Source organism: Piliocolobus tephrosceles, chromosome 16, assembly GCF_002776525.5.
Source record: "Piliocolobus tephrosceles isolate RC106 chromosome 16, ASM277652v3, whole genome shotgun sequence".
NCBI lineage: Eukaryota > Metazoa > Chordata > Mammalia > Primates > Cercopithecidae > Piliocolobus > Piliocolobus tephrosceles.
This window is the reverse complement of record NC_045449.1, coordinates 35,765,289-35,782,356: the sequence shown is the minus strand read 5'-3', so window position 1 is coordinate 35,782,356 and position 17,068 is coordinate 35,765,289. Positions and strand designations below refer to the sequence as shown.

At 53.0% G+C, this 17,068-nt stretch overlaps 2 protein-coding genes across 4 annotated transcripts in view; one reads left to right on the top strand and one right to left on the bottom strand.

Annotated features, from left to right (window-relative positions):
• LPO (lactoperoxidase) overlaps nucleotides 1-1,352 on the top strand; it is a 30,772-nt gene extending 29,420 nt beyond the window's left edge. Inside the window, exons 12-13 of one of the 3 annotated variants that reach the window (XM_023203970.3) lie at nucleotides 229-466; nucleotides 666-1,352. In XM_023203970.3, coding sequence (XP_023059738.1) covers nucleotides 229-466; nucleotides 666-873 — 446 coding nt within the window. In that variant the 3' untranslated portion in view covers nucleotides 874-1,352. The remainder of the gene's footprint in view (nucleotides 1-228; nucleotides 467-665) is intronic. The other 2 variants (XM_023203972.3, XM_023203971.2) reach the window with 2 other exon arrangements.
• Nucleotides 1,353-2,754: 1,402 nt separating this feature from the next.
• MPO (myeloperoxidase) lies at nucleotides 2,755-13,834 on the bottom strand. The gene is made up of 13 exons (XM_023204597.2): nucleotides 13,507-13,834; nucleotides 13,268-13,361; nucleotides 12,746-12,921; nucleotides 12,430-12,553; nucleotides 12,203-12,332; nucleotides 11,903-12,109; nucleotides 10,719-11,037; nucleotides 8,453-8,613; nucleotides 6,335-6,590; nucleotides 5,668-5,838; nucleotides 4,573-4,810; nucleotides 3,573-3,787; nucleotides 2,755-3,142 (listed from the first exon to the last, which is right to left on the bottom strand). The coding sequence occupies exons 1-12, from the start codon at nucleotides 13,658-13,660 to the stop codon at nucleotides 3,580-3,582; spliced, it is 2,238 nt and encodes a 745-aa protein (XP_023060365.2). The 5' UTR covers nucleotides 13,661-13,834; the 3' UTR covers nucleotides 2,755-3,142; nucleotides 3,573-3,579.
• Between the last annotated feature and the right edge of the window lie 3,234 nt (nucleotides 13,835-17,068).

The window sequence follows — 17,068 nt, the reverse complement described above, 5'->3', positions numbered from 1 at the left end:
TAAGTACCACATAGCTTTCATGATTACTTAGTGGTTACATAGGACTTAACCAACTAGCCCCCTCAAGATTGAAGTGCAAATAAAAAACAACGGATTGCCTCCTTCCCCATCCCAAAGGCTGTAAGACCAGACTTTCCAGGGCTGATAGAGCTGGAGTGGACATGGCTCCAAAGGGGGCTGTGAACAGGAAGTCCCTGGGATGAGACAGCCTCAGCCTCTCCACCCTAGGGTACAATTCCTGGAGAGCCTTCTGCGACCTCTCACAGCCGCAGACACTAGAGGAGTTGAACACAGTGCTGAAGAACAAGATGCTGGCCAAGAAGTTACTGCGTCTCTACGGGACCCCTGACAACATCGACATCTGGATAGGGGCCATTGCTGAGCCGCTGATGGAAAGGGGTCGGGTGGGGCCTCTCCTGGCCTGCCTCTTGGGCAGGCAGTTCCAGCAGATCCGCGATGGAGACAGGCAAGTGCGTCCTCAGCCAGGGAGGGAAGGGCAGGCCCTTCTCCAAGAGGGGTGTCCCAACGTCCTGCATAAGCACTGACTCCAGATCTCAGCGTGAGTAGGGCTTTTCATGGTTCCGGTGACCCTTTCCTTCCCCTGTGACACAGTGGGGAGGGGCCAGCGGCCAGACTGTGGAGTGACTCTACTTCTGTCTCTGCAGGTTCTGGTGGGAAAACCCTGGGGTCTTCACGAAGGAGCAGAAGGACTCTCTACGGAAAATGTCCTTCTCACGCCTTGTCTGTGACAACACCCGCATCACCAAGGTCCCACGGGACCCATTCCGGGCCAACAGCTACCCCTATGACTTCGTGGATTGCTCAGCCATCAACAAGCTGGACCTGTCACCCTGGGCCTCAGTGAAGAATTAGGGGCCTGGGCTCCAATACCGCCTGCACTGCACAGAAAAGTTTCCTTTGGTCCACAGGGCCATTTCAAGCAAGTTCAATGACCTGGTCCCTTAGAGCTCCACACCCAAGTCCCAGCCCTTCTTTGTAGCTGGGCTTCTCTACACCCCCGGGTGAACAGCTTGCTCACACCCCCGGGTGAACAGAGGCCTCAGGGTGACTGCCTCAGCCCTCCCAGCTCTTACACTCGGCTCCTGTGGCTTCTCCTTTCTGTCAAGACTTAGCCCCTCTGAGGTGCGCTTCTGCTCCAGCTTGCTGAATGTTACCTGTCCTCTTCCCTCCACAAGTCTTGGCCCTTGACCTTTATCTTTCCTCCTGTCCTCTCACCTAGATTGTAAGCTCCCTAGTCCAGGACGTCAGCCTGCCTCCGAGGGTTCCCCGTGGCACCTAGCACGGTGCACAGCACATTAGAAGTGCTCAAAAACATCTGATGACTGACTAAAGATGCAAAGCGGACTTTGGAATCACTGCCAAATAAGTAACTAGATGTTTATAGGCCATACACGTCTTACCACTGAGATGGCGTGTACATGGGTCTTGGGGTGAGAGGGGATGGTTTGGTGGGATTTCTAAGAGCTCTCAAAGAAAGGGGAGGGGCAGGGGGCTCCTGGGGAAAAGAAGCACTGGCTGTGGAGTAGCAAGAGAGAGGGCGTCGGGGGGATGGTACGTGGCGGTGCCAAGGGATAAAACAGGAAGGAAAACCAAGCCTGGGTCCCCCACAGCTGAAGCTAATATCATTTCCAGTGGCCCTTCTGAGAAATACTGTCTTCTAGAGTGGTCCTGGCATCCTGTGATGTCTCTGAAGGGGCACTTCCAGAACATTCCTTGAGCTTCTGCCCAATACATATTCATATGTTCTTCTTTTAAAATGACCCCCTGGGAAAGATTAGCCCAGCCAGGGCCTTTAGATCCCCCGACTGGTGGGGTGGGAGTGGGAGACACCCAGTCATCCTGTGGGAAGAGCCCAGGAGCCGGATGACCTCAGCTGCAGCCTGGCACTGCCAGGCCTTGGACAAGTTGCTTCTTCAAGGCCTTGGACGAGTTGCTTCACCCCTCTGAGCAGCCCTCTCCTCATCGTGGAAATGAGGACAAGCAGTATTTATGCTGCTGCTTACCACAGTGAGGTCCTAACGTTACCAAGGGCCCCATGAGTACATTAGACTCCACTATCCTACACCACTTCCAGCCCCTCCCCACATTTGAGAAGGAAGGAGAGAGGGAGGGAGTCCTCCAGTCAGATGCAGGGTTCAAGCTCCAGGCAAGACTACTAGGGAAATATACTCCTTCCCCTCCCTCAGTGCTGGCCCTGTTCTCTGGGCCCAGCCATCTGCTCTCACTGCTCCAGGGGCCATGTGCACCATAAGTGAGAAGGAGTCTACTGTCTTGAGGGCCTCTGAACCCCTGTGCCAGGCTGCCAGGATGCAGGATGCAGGGCCCCTCTCATTGGGAAAGGGCCTGCCTCCTCACCAGGTCCCTGCACTTTCTCTCCTACCACACAGCATTTTGTCCCCTCCACTTCCTAGCCTCTGGCACAGGCCTGACACAGAGTGAATACATAGCAAACATTTGCTAGAGCAATTAACAAACATGAGGGCTTGGTGACCACAGTTCCCTGCAGGGTGGCAGGGGCGGAGGTGAGGGAGGAGGGTCTGCACCGCGTGCCCTGCACTCCATGTTTCCAAGAGATGACTGACCTGCACGTACAGATGTCAAAGGAAAACTCCCCGACACCCTCACCCTCAGTTCAGAAACACAGGGCCCTGAGCACAGACCACACTGGTTCAAGTGCAGAGCCCAGAGTAAATCTCTGCAAAAGTGCCAGTTCCTCCTCAGACACAGACAGAGTGGAGGTCCCCATCGGTAGTGCCTTTATTATCGTAAACATTGGGAGCAAATAAATGGTACAGAAAGTACAACAGGCCCAGTTCCTCTTCAGGAGGACTCCAGTGAATAAGCAAGAAATCAGGGTGAGGAAGAAAAAGGGGAGCCATGGCCTGAGCCTGGCTGTCTGGGCCTATAAGTCAACCACAGAGCCCAGCTGCGGCTGGCTCATCCCTCCAGGGCACCACTGGTCCAGCTCTGCTAACGGAGACACAGATGGCATCTTGGTATCTCTTTCTTGTCTCTATATGTTTCTCATGCCCAGTACAGTGCCTTGCATGTAGTAGGTGCTCAATAAATGAAGAACAAGAGGATACAAGTGGGCCCTCCAAGAAACCATGACAGATGTAATCTACAAGGAAGAAAACTCTTATTTAATGAGGGTAATTTGCTCAAGTTCACATAGCTAGCAAGCCACAGAGCTAGGATGGGAACCCAGGCAGTCTAATTCCTGAGCTGTGCGCCTCACCAGTCCGTTCTGCTGCCTTCCACATACTCAGTATTCTCATCGGCACAAACACACACTCACATAAATGGCACATACACATAACCCATGAAATACTTCCCATGTTCAGGCAACACACATACATGAAATGCCAATTTATATGCTTTGCAGATACATGAGCACACAAATGAATGTCTAGTCATTCATTTTCTCAGCTGCACCCAGAACAGGGCTGGGCTCACCTAGGGCAAGGAGATTGGCCAGCCCAGATGGTTCCAATTGGCCGTGGTTCCAATTGGCCAGCCCAGATATACCCCTCACTGCTGCACCGCCTTACCTAGCCTCTAGGAGGCTTCCCTCCAGGAAGCCAGGTTCAATGCAGGAAGTGTACTGCAGTTGACAAAGTCCCGGGGATACGAGTTGGACATGAAGATGTTGTTCTTAGACACGGTGGTGATGCCCGTGTTGTCGCAGATGATCCGGGGCAAGGAGATCTGGGCCAGGGCCTGTCGCTGCTGCATGCTGAACACACCCTCGTTCTCCCACCAAAACCTGCATGGGGAACACCCCTGGACACTGTGCCTGAGGATATTCTGGGCTGGCAGGGCATCGGTGGGCTTGTGCTGCTCCCTGGATATAACAAGGCCACAGCAAATGCCACCTGGCAGCACAGGAGGGCCCCAGGCCCTTGGGCAGTTCAGGGGCTTTCACACAAGTGATGTTCCACTTGTTGTGCAGGGTAAAGCACAGCTGCCCAGTGGCCTTTCCCTTATCCCTAGCCCGGTGGCCTCCAGAGCACCACGCTGGAGGGGGACCCGGGCCCACACACTCCTGAAGCCCTGTGCCCAGGCCAGGGGCTGCATCCACAGGAGTGGGAGAGAATCTTGGGGGTGGTTTATAATTCATCCACCCAGAGAGGGGCACCTTTTTCTAATTTTCCCAAAGGTGCAGTACAGGCTAAGCAAGAACTAGACATGAAGACGTCGGGACCACGATGAAATGACACTAAGGGGAGCTGTGGGAAAGCTGGGAGGGGACTGCCCACTGGTGGCTGACACCCCCGTGGTTGCACAGTGAAACCCACGGGAATAAGAAGCTAAGGGTGGCATTTTTTATCTTCCTCCCTTTACAACCAGGGGTCCAGGTCTCTCCTTGCTGCACCCCAACAGGTTCAGGGCACATTAGAGGCACTCCAGGGCATCTGGAGGATTCCTGGAACACACTGGAAAATCACTGACTCCCTCCAGTCCTTCACCTGACGGGAGGAAATTTGGGCTCTGAGAGTCAGGGATAGGCCCACAGCCACCCAGCGGCCCACGCCGCCTGCCCCTCCTCACCGATCACCATCCCGGAGCTTCCTGAACTGGATGCCGATGATGCAGGCGAGGAGTGGGCCCACGCGGCCGTTGCGCTCCAGGGGCTCAGACACACCACCCATCCAGATGTCGATGTTGTTGGGTGTGCCATACTGCGCCATCAGTTTCCTCGCCAATCCCAGGTTCCTCAGCACCGTGCCCAGCTCACCCACCGTGTTGGGCTGCGGGAGCCCACAGAAGCGCCTCCAGGCATTGTACCCTGCGTAGGGGAGGGGACAGGTGGCTGTGGGCAGGTCCCTCTGCCTCAAGGTGGGGACATCGTTGGAGACAGCCGGGAAGATTCACATATCTGCCAGCAGCCCAGAAAACCCACCTTCCCAACACAACCAAGGTCATAGAGGGAGGGAAGGACCTCACATCAGGGAACCCTGAACCTTTGGCTCCGACCAAGGAGCACAACTGGGCCTCTCTAAGACCATCACTGTCTTTCTCTTGCCCATCTACCATAAGGCAAACCCTAAATTGCCACAGTTCCTGCTGGGTCCCAGAATAGGGACATCTCCTTGTCCCGCTCCAGAGCAGCACAATGTGTCTGTCTCTGACCCATGGGAGGTGAAATGTGTCTAGGAGCCTCAGCCACATGGGCTACCCCTTAACATAGGCACAGGCTTTGGGGTTAGGCTAATCTGGCTTCAAATTTCAGCTTTGCCACTGACTTGACTAAAGAACCTGTCCAGCTTCTGAATCTCGTCAAGCCTCAGTTGCCTCATCAGTAAAATGAAGGCAACAATAATCTCTTCCCCCAGAGTTAACGTACAATGAAGCAAAATGAAATGATGACAGAGACAGATTTTCAGACTGTGGGTTATCATTATGATGATGATGCCCCTAAGATGAGAATTACAGCATGCAAAAGGAGGCTGAGAGGAGCTGGAAATTGATCAGATGGGTCCAGGGAAAGGCAGGGGCCAGGTCTCAGACTACTTCCTGAGAGCAAAGTGCCTCTAATATGCTCTGGAGAGGGCAGGGGCCGTAGAGTGGGAAGAGGAGTGATGGGCTACCTAGGAGGCAGCTCAGGGGAGGAGAGTGTCAGGGGAGACTCTTGCAGCCCCTCACCTGGAAGGCCGTGATCCCTGCTGCGCTGCATGTTCAAAGCAGGCAGGTCCAGCCCAATCCTCATGACCTGTTCAAACAATCGGTCCCGGATCTCATCCACTACAATTTGGTTCTGACGATTCAGCTTGGCAGGGGTGGCCATGAGGCCCCGGAGGATGGGGTCAATGCCACCTGGGGACCAGAGGAGCCAGCTCAGGGGAAGGAAGTATCTGGATCAGTATCAGAGCTCAGATTGGAGTCAGGGAAAAGTCCAAGTAAGGTCAGGAGTATTCGAGAAGAGGGCTGGGCACATGCAGTGCCTGGTACCAAGGTGGCTCCAGTGAGCAGGTCCTCACCAGTCACTACATGATCCAGGGACATATAGATCTCAGGAGATTATGCCATTTAGACTTGCAAGATTGCGATGCTCCCAGGCCCTGGCATCCTGGGTCACAGCAAGCCACAACACATAGGAAGCAGCCAGTTACCTCTGAGAGCCATCCCCACTCCCACTCTTTATTATCAGATATGGAAGCAGAGTCAGGGGAACTGAGGCTGGAGAGTCAGACCAGATCTCCAAGATGGGAGGAAAGCAGATTGCTCCCAACCCTAGCTCCCTAGAGCCAAGGTGACCCCCACCCCACCTTTAGCTGCCAGCCCACTCGCTCCTGGCCTAGGTCCCGCTTACCTTCCAGCACTACTCTCCAGGAGGCAAAAAAGACCCGGCTGAGGGGGACACGGGAGTTGGGTTCCATGGGCTGGTACCGATTGTCCAGGCGGAACATGAAGGGTTGGATGAGGGTGTGGCCGTAGCGAAAGGCATTGGTGAAGACGTTGGCGATGCGTGGGTCCACTGAGTCATTGTAGGAACGGTACCTGGGCAGGTACTTCCTCATGGCCGCTGGCCCCAACACCAGGGGCAGGTAGTCCCGGTAAGTGATGATCTAAAGACAAGTCATTTGGAATGGCCTCTCTAGCCACTCCTCCACTGCAAATGCCGCCTGGCAGCACAGGAGGGCCAGAGTCTCTGCCTGCTCTTGGCTTGGGGAATCCCTCCCATCCCTCTATGGTCAGGGAATAACCTCCCACAATACTGGAACTGGGCCTAACAGAGTAGCACTGAGAGGCATGAATAGAGTCCTACTGCTTGCTAGCTGGGTGACCTTGGACCAGTCATTAACCTCTCCGAGTCTGAGTTCCTCAAAGGTACATTAAGGATAATTATATTGCCCTCTGCCTTAGAGGACTAAATAGCAAATCACTTTTTTTAGTCATTGTGATAACTTCCTTGTCCTCACGTTATTAATCTGTCATTTCTGCAACTATCTTATAAAGTCCTTGAGAGCAAGGGAAATTGAAGTTGTTGAAATTCTTCATAGTGCCCACCAAGTGCCTGCCCACAGTAAGGCTCAGTTTAGGTTTGTGGAAAACAGGGAGGCAGGAAGGAATGAAGGACCATCTGGCATGATTTTCCTGTGAAAAGTGAAGACATGGAACAGTCTCACTCTACATTCTAGATTCTAGAAGTTCTTTTGGAGTGTAAATGAATTTCACTTGAGTTCTTAGTGCAAATCAAAAACTCACCCTTAGCACCGGAAACTCTCTCCTCCAGAATCTAGGAGTGTGTGTGTGTGTGTGTGTGTGTGTGTTTGTGTGTGTGTGTGTGTGTCTGCATCTGTCTCTGAGGGAGAAGGTGGGGGCAATGAAGCACCAGATGTTGAGACAGAACCGGGAACATTGCCCCAGGAGTAAATGAGGCTAAGGATGTTGGGTGGATTATGACAGAGCTGAAAAGAAGAGGTGAGTGGGCCGGACACAGTGACTCATGCCTGTAATCCCAGCACGTTGGGAGGTCAAAAAGGGCGGATCAATTGAGCCTAGGAGTTTGAGACCACCTTGGGTAACATGTCAAAATCCCGTCTCTATAAAAAATACAAAAATTAGCCGGGCATAGTGGTGCGTGCCTGAAATCCCAGCTACTCAGGAAGCTGAGATGGAAGAATGGCTTGAGCCTGACAGGTGGAGATTGCAGTGAGCCAAGATCGCACCACTGCACTCCAACCTGGGCAACAGGGTAAGACGCTGTATCAAAAAATAAAAATAAAATAATAATAATAATTTTTAAATTTTATTTATTTATTTATTTTTGAGACGGAGTCTCTCTCTGTTGCCCAGGTTGGAGTGCAGTGGCACCATCTCAGCTCACTGCAAGCTCTGCCTCCCAGGTTCATGCCATTCTCCTGCCTCAGCCTCCCAAGTAGCTGGAACTACAGGCACCCGCCACCATGCCCGGCTAATTTTTTGTATTTTTAGTAGAGACCGGGTTTCACCGTGTTAGCCAGGATAGTCTTGATCTCCTGACCTCGTGATCCACCCGCCTTGGCCTCCCAAAGTGCTGGGATTACAGGCATGAGCCACCGCGCCTGGCCCTATAATTTTTTTAATTTTAAAAAGATGTGAGTGGGTAAAGGAGCTAAGAGCAACAGTGAGATGGAAGGAAGAAGAATTTACTGAACAGCTACTCAGGCACTAAGTCAGACATTCAACCCTCTCAACACCAACAACAGACCCACAGGAAAGAAGACTGCAGGGAGCAAACCTGCGAAGGAGAGGGAAGGGAAGGAGCCTTTGTCAAGCACTTACTATCTATCTGAAAGGTGTTTTCATATATGTATTATAATCCTTATAACCTCACGGATGAAGAAGGCAAGGCTCAGGTGGGTTAGGAACTTGCCCAAGGTCACACAGCTAGGATGTTGCAGGGGCACATCTGGATCCCGTGAGCCCAGTGCTCAAGACAGCCTACCTGGACCATGGCCCCCACAATCTTCCGGGCCTCCTGGTAGAGCCTCTCCCCATCCCACCTAGGGTTCAGGCGCTTGAGTTCTGTGGCCAGCCGGTTGTGCTCCCGAAGTAAGAGGGTGTGCATGGAGGTGAGCTCAGGCATCTCACTGGAACGGGTGTCCCCTTAGGGAGGCAAAAGCCACTATCATTCCTGAGTCCTCCATCCCAGAAAAGATTTGCTCCACTGAAACCCCCTCCCCAGCCAAGGCCTGAAATGCCTCCTACTCAACCTTCCTCCCCATCCATCTTTTTACACCATCCCCAATTTACACTCCTCTAGGAGGCCTGCCCTGATGCCGCAGTCCACAATAATAGCTTCTGCCTCAGCTCAGGGACACTGCTGGTTGGGGATGCTCATTCAATAGGCATCACTTCCAACACATGATGTGCCACTTTCCTGCACCTGAAACGGGGAGCTCCTTGAGCACAGGACCAAGGCTTGTGCCTTTTTATATTTTACCCTCCCTCCTAGCACACATATGGATACATGGGGCTTAACACAGTGCCTGGTACAAAGTATGAGACTTATGAACACTGCTTGGTTCATTGATTCTCTTGATTCCAAGGAGTGTCTGGGAAGAAGCATGCCTGTCAGCACAGCCTACGTCCACGCCCATGTCTGATGCAGCTAAAATTGGATGCCACCTCAGAATCCTTCTCAACACAGAATTCCAGAAAGCCACTACCGTTTCAACAGAGTTGTCAGCCCTGCCCTTTACTACATGCCAGTGGTGCAGCCTGCTCCAGGGGAAGGGGCTAGGACATGAGATGTGTGGCATCCACACCTGAGACTGTTCAAAAAAACTAAGCAGATCCCCCTTGGTTCCCCTAGTCTTCCCACAACTCTTCTCTGCAGGGCCCAGAGGGCTAGGGTCAGGACACTAGGGTCAGTCCTTGCTAACTCTAGAAGCTGGTGGAAAGAAAATTCTCTGAGAGCAGCATCTCCATCCATGGGCAGCTAGAGGTCATAATGACCCAGGCTTGGGATATGAGACTCATCAAAGCCAGGCTGGGGGCAGCTGAGTCTGGCTAAGGAGGGCTGCCCTTGCCTAACTAGGCCAGAAGAGGTCGGGCCTCTCTTATAGGAAGTCCAACCTGGAGCCTCCTCCCAGGGTCCCAGCCAGGGAGAGACCAGCAGGAACCATTAGGAGGAGGCAGAGGGAGGCCAGAGGAAAGGGCCTGAGGTCCACTATTGGGCTTACATTTTAAAACACTGGAAAATGGCCAGGCACAATGGCTCACACGTGTAATCCCAGCACTTTGGGAGGCCAAGGCGGGTGGATCACGAGGTCAGGAGTTTGAGACCAGCCTGGCCAACATGGTAAAATCCCGTCTCTACTAAAAATACAAAAAATTAGCCAAGCATGGTGGCAGGCGCCTGTAGTCCCAGCTACTTAGGAGGCTGAGGCAGAAGAATCGCTTGAACCCAGGAGGCAGAGGTTGCAATGAGCCAAGATTGTGCCACTGTACTCCAGCCTGGGTGACAGAGTGAGACTCCGTCTTAGGGGGAAAAAAAAAAAAAACGCTGGAAAATGTCTGGTCATGGCTGCCATCACTGCCCCAATCATGTCTCCAAAACTGCCAATTGTTTACATTTAAAATTCCATCATCTCTTATTATGGGCAATTAAGATGCGCAGGAGGGGATATTTTGGAGCAGTATGGTCCAACTCAACCTTCTGAGATGATGAAAATATTTTATATCTGTACCACACATTAGGGGGAGCCACTAAACTGTAAGGCAATTGAGCATTTGAAATGTGGCTAGCACCGCTGAGAAGCGGGGTTTGTTTAACTTAAAATAACTAAAATTAAAATAGCCACATGCAGCTAGTGGCTACCACATTGGATAGTGTCGCTCTAGAGGGCAAGGGCACCACAGCCCTCTCTGTCCTTTAGTTCCCCGCTCCTGAGGGACTCAACTCGCCTCTCTTCCAGAGTCCAGAAGGGAAAAGAGGGACGGAGAAAGCAATGGACTGATGGAGAGAGGCTCCTCGTCCATCCCTGGGTCTCCATCTTAGGGTTGGAGAGGTTGTTTGCTTTTCTGCTTTTCTGGCTCCATCTGACTTGTTACCAAGGCAACTGGATTAATATCACAAAGTTGATAGTAATGGCTGGTGAGGACAGTCTCTCTAAGAACAAACCCACTAGCTGCTCACAAACAGACTCACTGTGGCTCCAACAGGGAACACCTCCTATGCCACCCCTGGTCCCCACCCCAACGCTGACCTGCCAGGAAGCAGGGGATGCGCGCCGAGCGGTTGGTAAGGAGACAGGGGTCATCGTGCAGGTTGTCAAAGGGCAGCAGGGCCCGGCCGTTGTCTTGGAAGCGCTGGTTGACGGCCAGCAGCCCCAGCTGGTTGGACATGTTGCGCAGGTTCCTGGCCAGGGGCTCCTCGCTGCCGTACACCATGCTGGCATCCACGAAGGACGTGAGTGCGTTGATCTGGTTGCGGATGGTGATGTTGCTCTGGGGGCAGGCCGGGCAGGAGCGGAAGAACGGGATGCAGTCGGCTTGGTTCTTGATGCGGGGGTCGTTGGGCGGGATCTGAGGCACAGAGAGAGGCTAGACTGGCTCACCGAGGGCAGGGAAGGTGCCCAGGCAGAAGTGGCTCTCCCCCTGCCCTCAGGACCTCTGGTACCCTCAAGCTGTAGAGGCCTCTGGAGGCCGGAACAGGATCGCTGCCTAGGGCGCCACCAGCAGCAGCCTCTGAGCTTCAGGGTTAATGAGCAGAACACTGAACTGGGAACCTGGGCAGCCCCTGGGTCTGGGCACCGCCAGGCCTCCAACCCTTCCTCTCTAAAGCCTCGCCTGTCTCTCTCCCCTTCTCTCTGCTGTGCCTGCTCTCCCTCTGGCCCTGACATTCTCCTGTCCGTCTCTCTCCCTCTCTCAGGCACTCTCTCCTTTCTCTCCTCCTCCTTGCCTACTCAGCGAGGTACCTGACTACCTTGCCCACTCCCAGCCCTATCGCACGGCACCGACCAGACCCCCAGACTCTCTCCTTCTTTGTGATGGGGGTTGGGGCTGCCCCCTCAGTGGGGAGGAAACAGGACTGAGCATGGAGGCTTGGGGGGCACTGGGAAGGTCCTCCTCCCAGAACCCTCTCCCAACCTAATAAAAAGCCAGTGATTCCACCAACAGGACTCCTGTCAGCCAGGGGGGAACAACTGTCTCTCCCTTGGCCTGCCAGAGGCAGTGAGCAAATGGACGGCCCTGGCTGCCAGCTGGCTGAACCCAGGCACAGGAAGGAGACAGGTCACAGCTGAGCAGCCAGTGCTTCTGGACAGAGGGGAGGCAGGGCCAGCCTTCCTCAGCGGCTGGGAAAGGAAATCTGGGCACAGAAAGGAGATGGCCCCTTCCAGAAACAATCTCCCCTCTCCCCACCTAGGCAGTGGGCGGGAAGCAGGGCCACCTTGAGTGGGAAGCAGGGCGGCTGCTGCACGCAGCTGATCTCGCAGTTGACGCCAGTGAGGAAGGAGGCCCGGGCGGCCGGCTCAGGGGTGAAGTCGAGGTCGTGGTCCAACAGCTGGCCCCACTGCATGAACATGAGTGAGCGCTCCTGGTCCGGGGTCAGCTGATCGGTGGGGAAGCGCACGATCGCGTTGGAGACAGCGCGAGCCTACGGACACGGAGTCAGCTGGCGCCTGGGTCCGCGCACCGCTTGGCTGGGCCTCGCCCCCTCTGCCCTCTCCCCCCGACCCCCGGCGCTCACCAGAGGCACCGGGAAGCCATTGCGCTTGACCCCGGGCGTCCAGCCGTAGGGAAGCGAGAAGCCGTCCTCATACTCCGCCGGCAGCCAGCGCACAAACTCACGGTTGGAGGCCCCCAGCGTGGGGCTGCGTCTTCAAGGGGATGACAGGGCGCTGACACCAGGAAGCCTGAGGCATCCGGGACGCCTCTCTGAGCCCGGGTACTGCAGCCACCCCCTGCCAGCCGCACCTGTTGTTGCACATCCCGGTGATGTTGCGGTATTTGTCCTGCTCCGGGCAAGTCACCCCCACGTTCTGGTAGGCGCAGCCGCTTGACTTGGACAACAAATTCAGCTGGGCGGGCGTCAGCACATCTACCGAGGGAAAGAGCAATGGGGAAGCTGAGCCGCCTCACTTCCTATCCCAGGCAACCTGAGGCTGAGGAGCCCTGGAGACCCCTGAGACTCCCTGGAGGAAGAAGTTGAGGGGATCACTGGGAGATGGCTGTGGTCCCTAGGAGGAGTCACTAGTGGAGCAGGGACCTGGGGTGGGATGGGCAACAGTACCAGTGACGTTGAATGACCCTCGCCACAGGGACCTCAGTTTCCTCTCCAGCAGGTCTAGAGCCACGTGCAGGTAGTCAGCAGCCCTCACCGCTGTTCTGGTGGCTGCCACGGGCTGCTTGAAGTAGGATAGGAGTTCCATGGGGCTGGCTGAGCCACTGCGAAGCCGCTGCTTGATGCTGCTTGGAGAAAGGAGTGAGGGCCAGAGAAGGGGTGCAGACCCACCCAGCAGAGCCCCAGCCCAGGGGCAGACATGCAAGACCATGCAGATGGGCCCACGGGTGGGAGGAAGGCTTCCTTTTAGAAAAAGGTTATGGACCTGGGTGTCCAGACAGGCAAGGCTTTGGGAAGGATGGCTTTTAAACTTTTCTCCCATCCAGAGACACAGGGACAGACATACAGAAAGGGAGTCCACATGGGTCCCCGTAATGCCCCTCTCCCACCTTCAAGTTCCCTGCTGTCTGCTCCTTCTCTGCAAGGCCTGGGACAGCCTTGCCCAGAGCTGGGCAGTGCCTCGTGCCCCACCTTTCCCGCCGCTCCTTGTAGGCCTTGTCCACCAGCTGCTTGGCCTCCTCCATGCAGCTCAGCACCAACGAGGTATCCACCTCCCCCAGGACAGCTGCCCAGAGCAGGGATCACAAAGTCAGGAATGGGCCCCAACCCCCTATCAGGCCCCAGAGCTAAGAAGGCCTGCTCTGAGAAAAGGGGCCTCTGGAACACAACCACCCCAACACACCATCTTCTCCCACCTTGGGAACTGTTACCTGGAGAAGCACTTTCAGAGGGTTGGGGCATGGCCAGAATGACCAGGAGCCCTGCTAAGGCCAGAAGCAGCTTCATCTCTGCAGTGATACCCCCAGCCCAGCAAGGTCCTGAGTCCACCGTGCATCTGAGAGAAGGGAAGAAGGGAACCCCCATCTCTCTTCTCCTGGGCTGCTCAATCCCCCTTTTTACCTCAGCCCCACCTCAGAGGGCCCTGCCTCTGGATAAAGCCAGACCTCCTTGAGGGAGGGGCTCACTGCACCCTTATCCCCTTCCAGCTGCTGTCATCCAGTCTCCAAGGACCCCACCTCCACAGCTCACCTGATATTGGCAGCTCCTCTTAGCTCAATCTGCGCTTTTATGTCCTGTAAGCTGGGGGCGGGGTGAGGCAGAGGAAGGTCTGATCCTGGAGACTGAACTCTCTCTCCTCCCCCACTGGGGTTGGAAGGTACACACAGAGGGGCCCCTGAAACGGGGGGAAGGGGCAGGAAAGGAGGGACCAGCATTGTCCTGTCTTTTTTTTTTTTTTTTTTTGAGACGTTATCTTGGTCTGTTGCCAGGCTGCTGTGCAATCGTTCAAGTGATTCTCCTGCCTCAGCCTCCCGAGTAGCTGGGATTACAGGTGCCCACTACCATGCCCAGCTAATTTTTGTATTTTTAGTAAGATACAGGGTTTCACCATGTTGGCCAGGCTGGTCTTGAACTCCTGACGTCAAGCAATCCACCCGCCTCAGCCTCCCAAAGTGCTGGGATTACAGATGTGAGCCACTGGGCCCAGCCTGTCCCCAGCCTTTGAATTTAGCACTTCCAACCCAAGTTTATCAGCTCACCATTGTGTGCCTATACCAGTGCTGTCCCCAGGGGATACACACAACTAACCCCTCTGAAATTCTGGTTACATTGGTTATCCAGGGTTCCTTTAAAAGGAACAAAAGTCAGGAACTGGTAGCCCAGGAACTGCGGGGAATAGAGTGCCCCCAGGGAAGACAGGAGGATGAAAGGGAGACCTGGAGTAAAAATGACACAATTGGCCTCAGTTGGCCATCCCCCAATCCAACAGTAACCTGCGTTCTACAGCCAACCCCGCTGGGCAGCCTCAGGTTCTTGGTGGGGCTAAGGGAACAGGAAATCTGGTTGGCGACCGTTGGACTTCACAGGGAAGAGGACCCTCGGGGCTGTGGGCGCAGGACCAAGATAACTTCCTCTATTCCTCCTCACTCCCCTTTTTTCTTGGCTTCTGGTAGAGGGTTGTCTCCAGACTCCTCCTCCCCACCACCATCTGCTCCGGGATTTCAGGAACCAGGAGAGAGCAGAGCTGGTTGTGGTTAGTGATCAGTTGGGTAATACAGCCCAGGGCCTCTCTGGGACAAGATCAGTGCAGTTGGGAGGACTTGGGTTAATGATTCAGAATCATTCTGAAATAGAAGAGGATATTTCTTGCTTGAGAAAGCCCAGCAAAAAGGCCACCAATCTCAGGCAGGAAAAGTACTACGACTTTCGACCAAATCAATGTACCTCTCTGAGTCCTGGTCAGGCTGAGCTCGTGCCAACCATGCCTCCCATGTCCCATTTAGGTTCCCCTCCTACCTTCAGCCACCTTCCTGCCACTATTGGGGAAAACCCCATGCCCAATATTTATCATGGGTTCTTTTCTATTTCCTAAGCGTCTCAGCTTGTTTGAGAAATAAAGGGCAAGAGTACAAGAGAGAGAAATTTAAAGCTGGGCGTCCGGAGGAGACATCACTTATCAGCACGTTCCGTGATGCTCCCCGAGCCGTAAAACCAGCAAGTTTTTATGAGCGATTTTCAAAAGGGGAGGCAGTGCACGAATAGGGTGTGGGTCACATAAATCACATACTTCACAAGCAACTGGAGGCAGGGAGACATCACAGAATCACAGGATGGGGCGAAATTAAAATTGCTAATGAAGTTTTGGGCATGCATTGTCATTGATAATATCTTATCAGGAGACAGGGTTTGAGAGCAGACAACCTGTCTGACCAAAATTTATTATGCGGGAATTTCCTCGTCCTAATAAGCCTGGGAGCGCTACAGGAGACCTGGGCTTATTTCATCCCTTCAGCTTCAACCGTAAAAGGTGGTCACCTTAAGGGGCCGTCTATAGACCTACCCTCAGGATGCATTCTCTTTCTCAGGGATGTTCCTTACTGAGAAAAAGAATTCAGAGATATTTCTCCTACTTGCTTTTGAAAGAAGAGAAATATGGCTCTGTTCCACCTGGCTCACCAGCAGTCAGGCTCTAAGTCTTATCTCCCTTGTTCCCTGAAGATTGCTCTTATCCTGTTCTTTTTTCAAGATGCCCAGATTTCATATTGTTCAAACACACCTGCCCTATAAACAATTTGTGCAGTTAACACAATCATCACAGAGTCCTGAGGCAACATATATCCTCCTCAGCTTACAAAGAAGATGACAGGATTAAGAGATTAAAGTAAAAACAGGCATAGGAAATCACAAGGGTATTGATTGGGGAAGTGATAAGTGTCCATGAAATCTTCACAATTTATGTTCAGAGATTGCAGTAAAGACAGGTGTAAGAAATTATAAAAGTATTAATTTGGGTGACTAATAAATGTCCATGAAATCTTCACAATTTATGTTCTTCTGCCATGGCTTCAGCCAGTCCCTCTGTTTGGGGTCCCTGGCTTCCTGCAACATGCCACCCATTCTTCTTTTTTTTTGAGACGGAGTCTCGTACTGTCAGCTGAGCTGGAGTACAGTGATGTGATCTCAGCTCACTGCAACCTCTGCCTCCCGGGTTCAAGCAATTCTCCTGTCTCAGCCTCCCAAGTAGCTGGGATTACAGGTGCCTGCCACCACACCCAGCTAATATTTTGTGTTTTTAGTAGAGATGGGGTTTCACCACGTTGGCCAGGCTGGTCTCAAACTCCTGACCTTGTGATCTGCCCACCTCGGCCTCCCAAAATGCTGGGATTACAGGCATGAGCCACCGCAACCAGCCCACTCTTGTCTTCTATGCCCAGACCACCTCTTGGCCAAGGGACAAGGGACAGCAACATCCAGAACATCTTCCCAGTGTGTCCAGGGATTCTGTCCCCTGCTGGGAAGGGGAACCCAGTTTTTGCCCTGCCAGTGACTTGCTGTGTGTGCAGTTGGTCAAGTGGCTCTTTGTGAATCAGGCTCTAGAATTTTATAGGCTTTTGGAAATGATTTTTCAATCCTTTAAGTAATATAATTTTCATTGATGAAAAGTTTGAGAATATGAGTATGCAAAAATAAAAATAAATCAAAATTACTTAACATCAAGTGAGATTGTGGGTACTTTTTTTTCTTTCAAGGTTTATCATTGTCTTCACATAAATAAACAGTAGGAAGGAAAATAATTGCCCATAATCTCACCACTCACCAACACCTCTTTTAAGATTTTGATATCCTATATGTAGACATATATTTTTAAATATTGATAAGAAGAACTTTAAATATTGTTTTACCATCATCTTTTGGTACTTAACAATTTTAGTCTGGGCATCTCCCTGTATCAATAAACATAGGTTTGCTTCATTTCTATGTCTGTATAATATT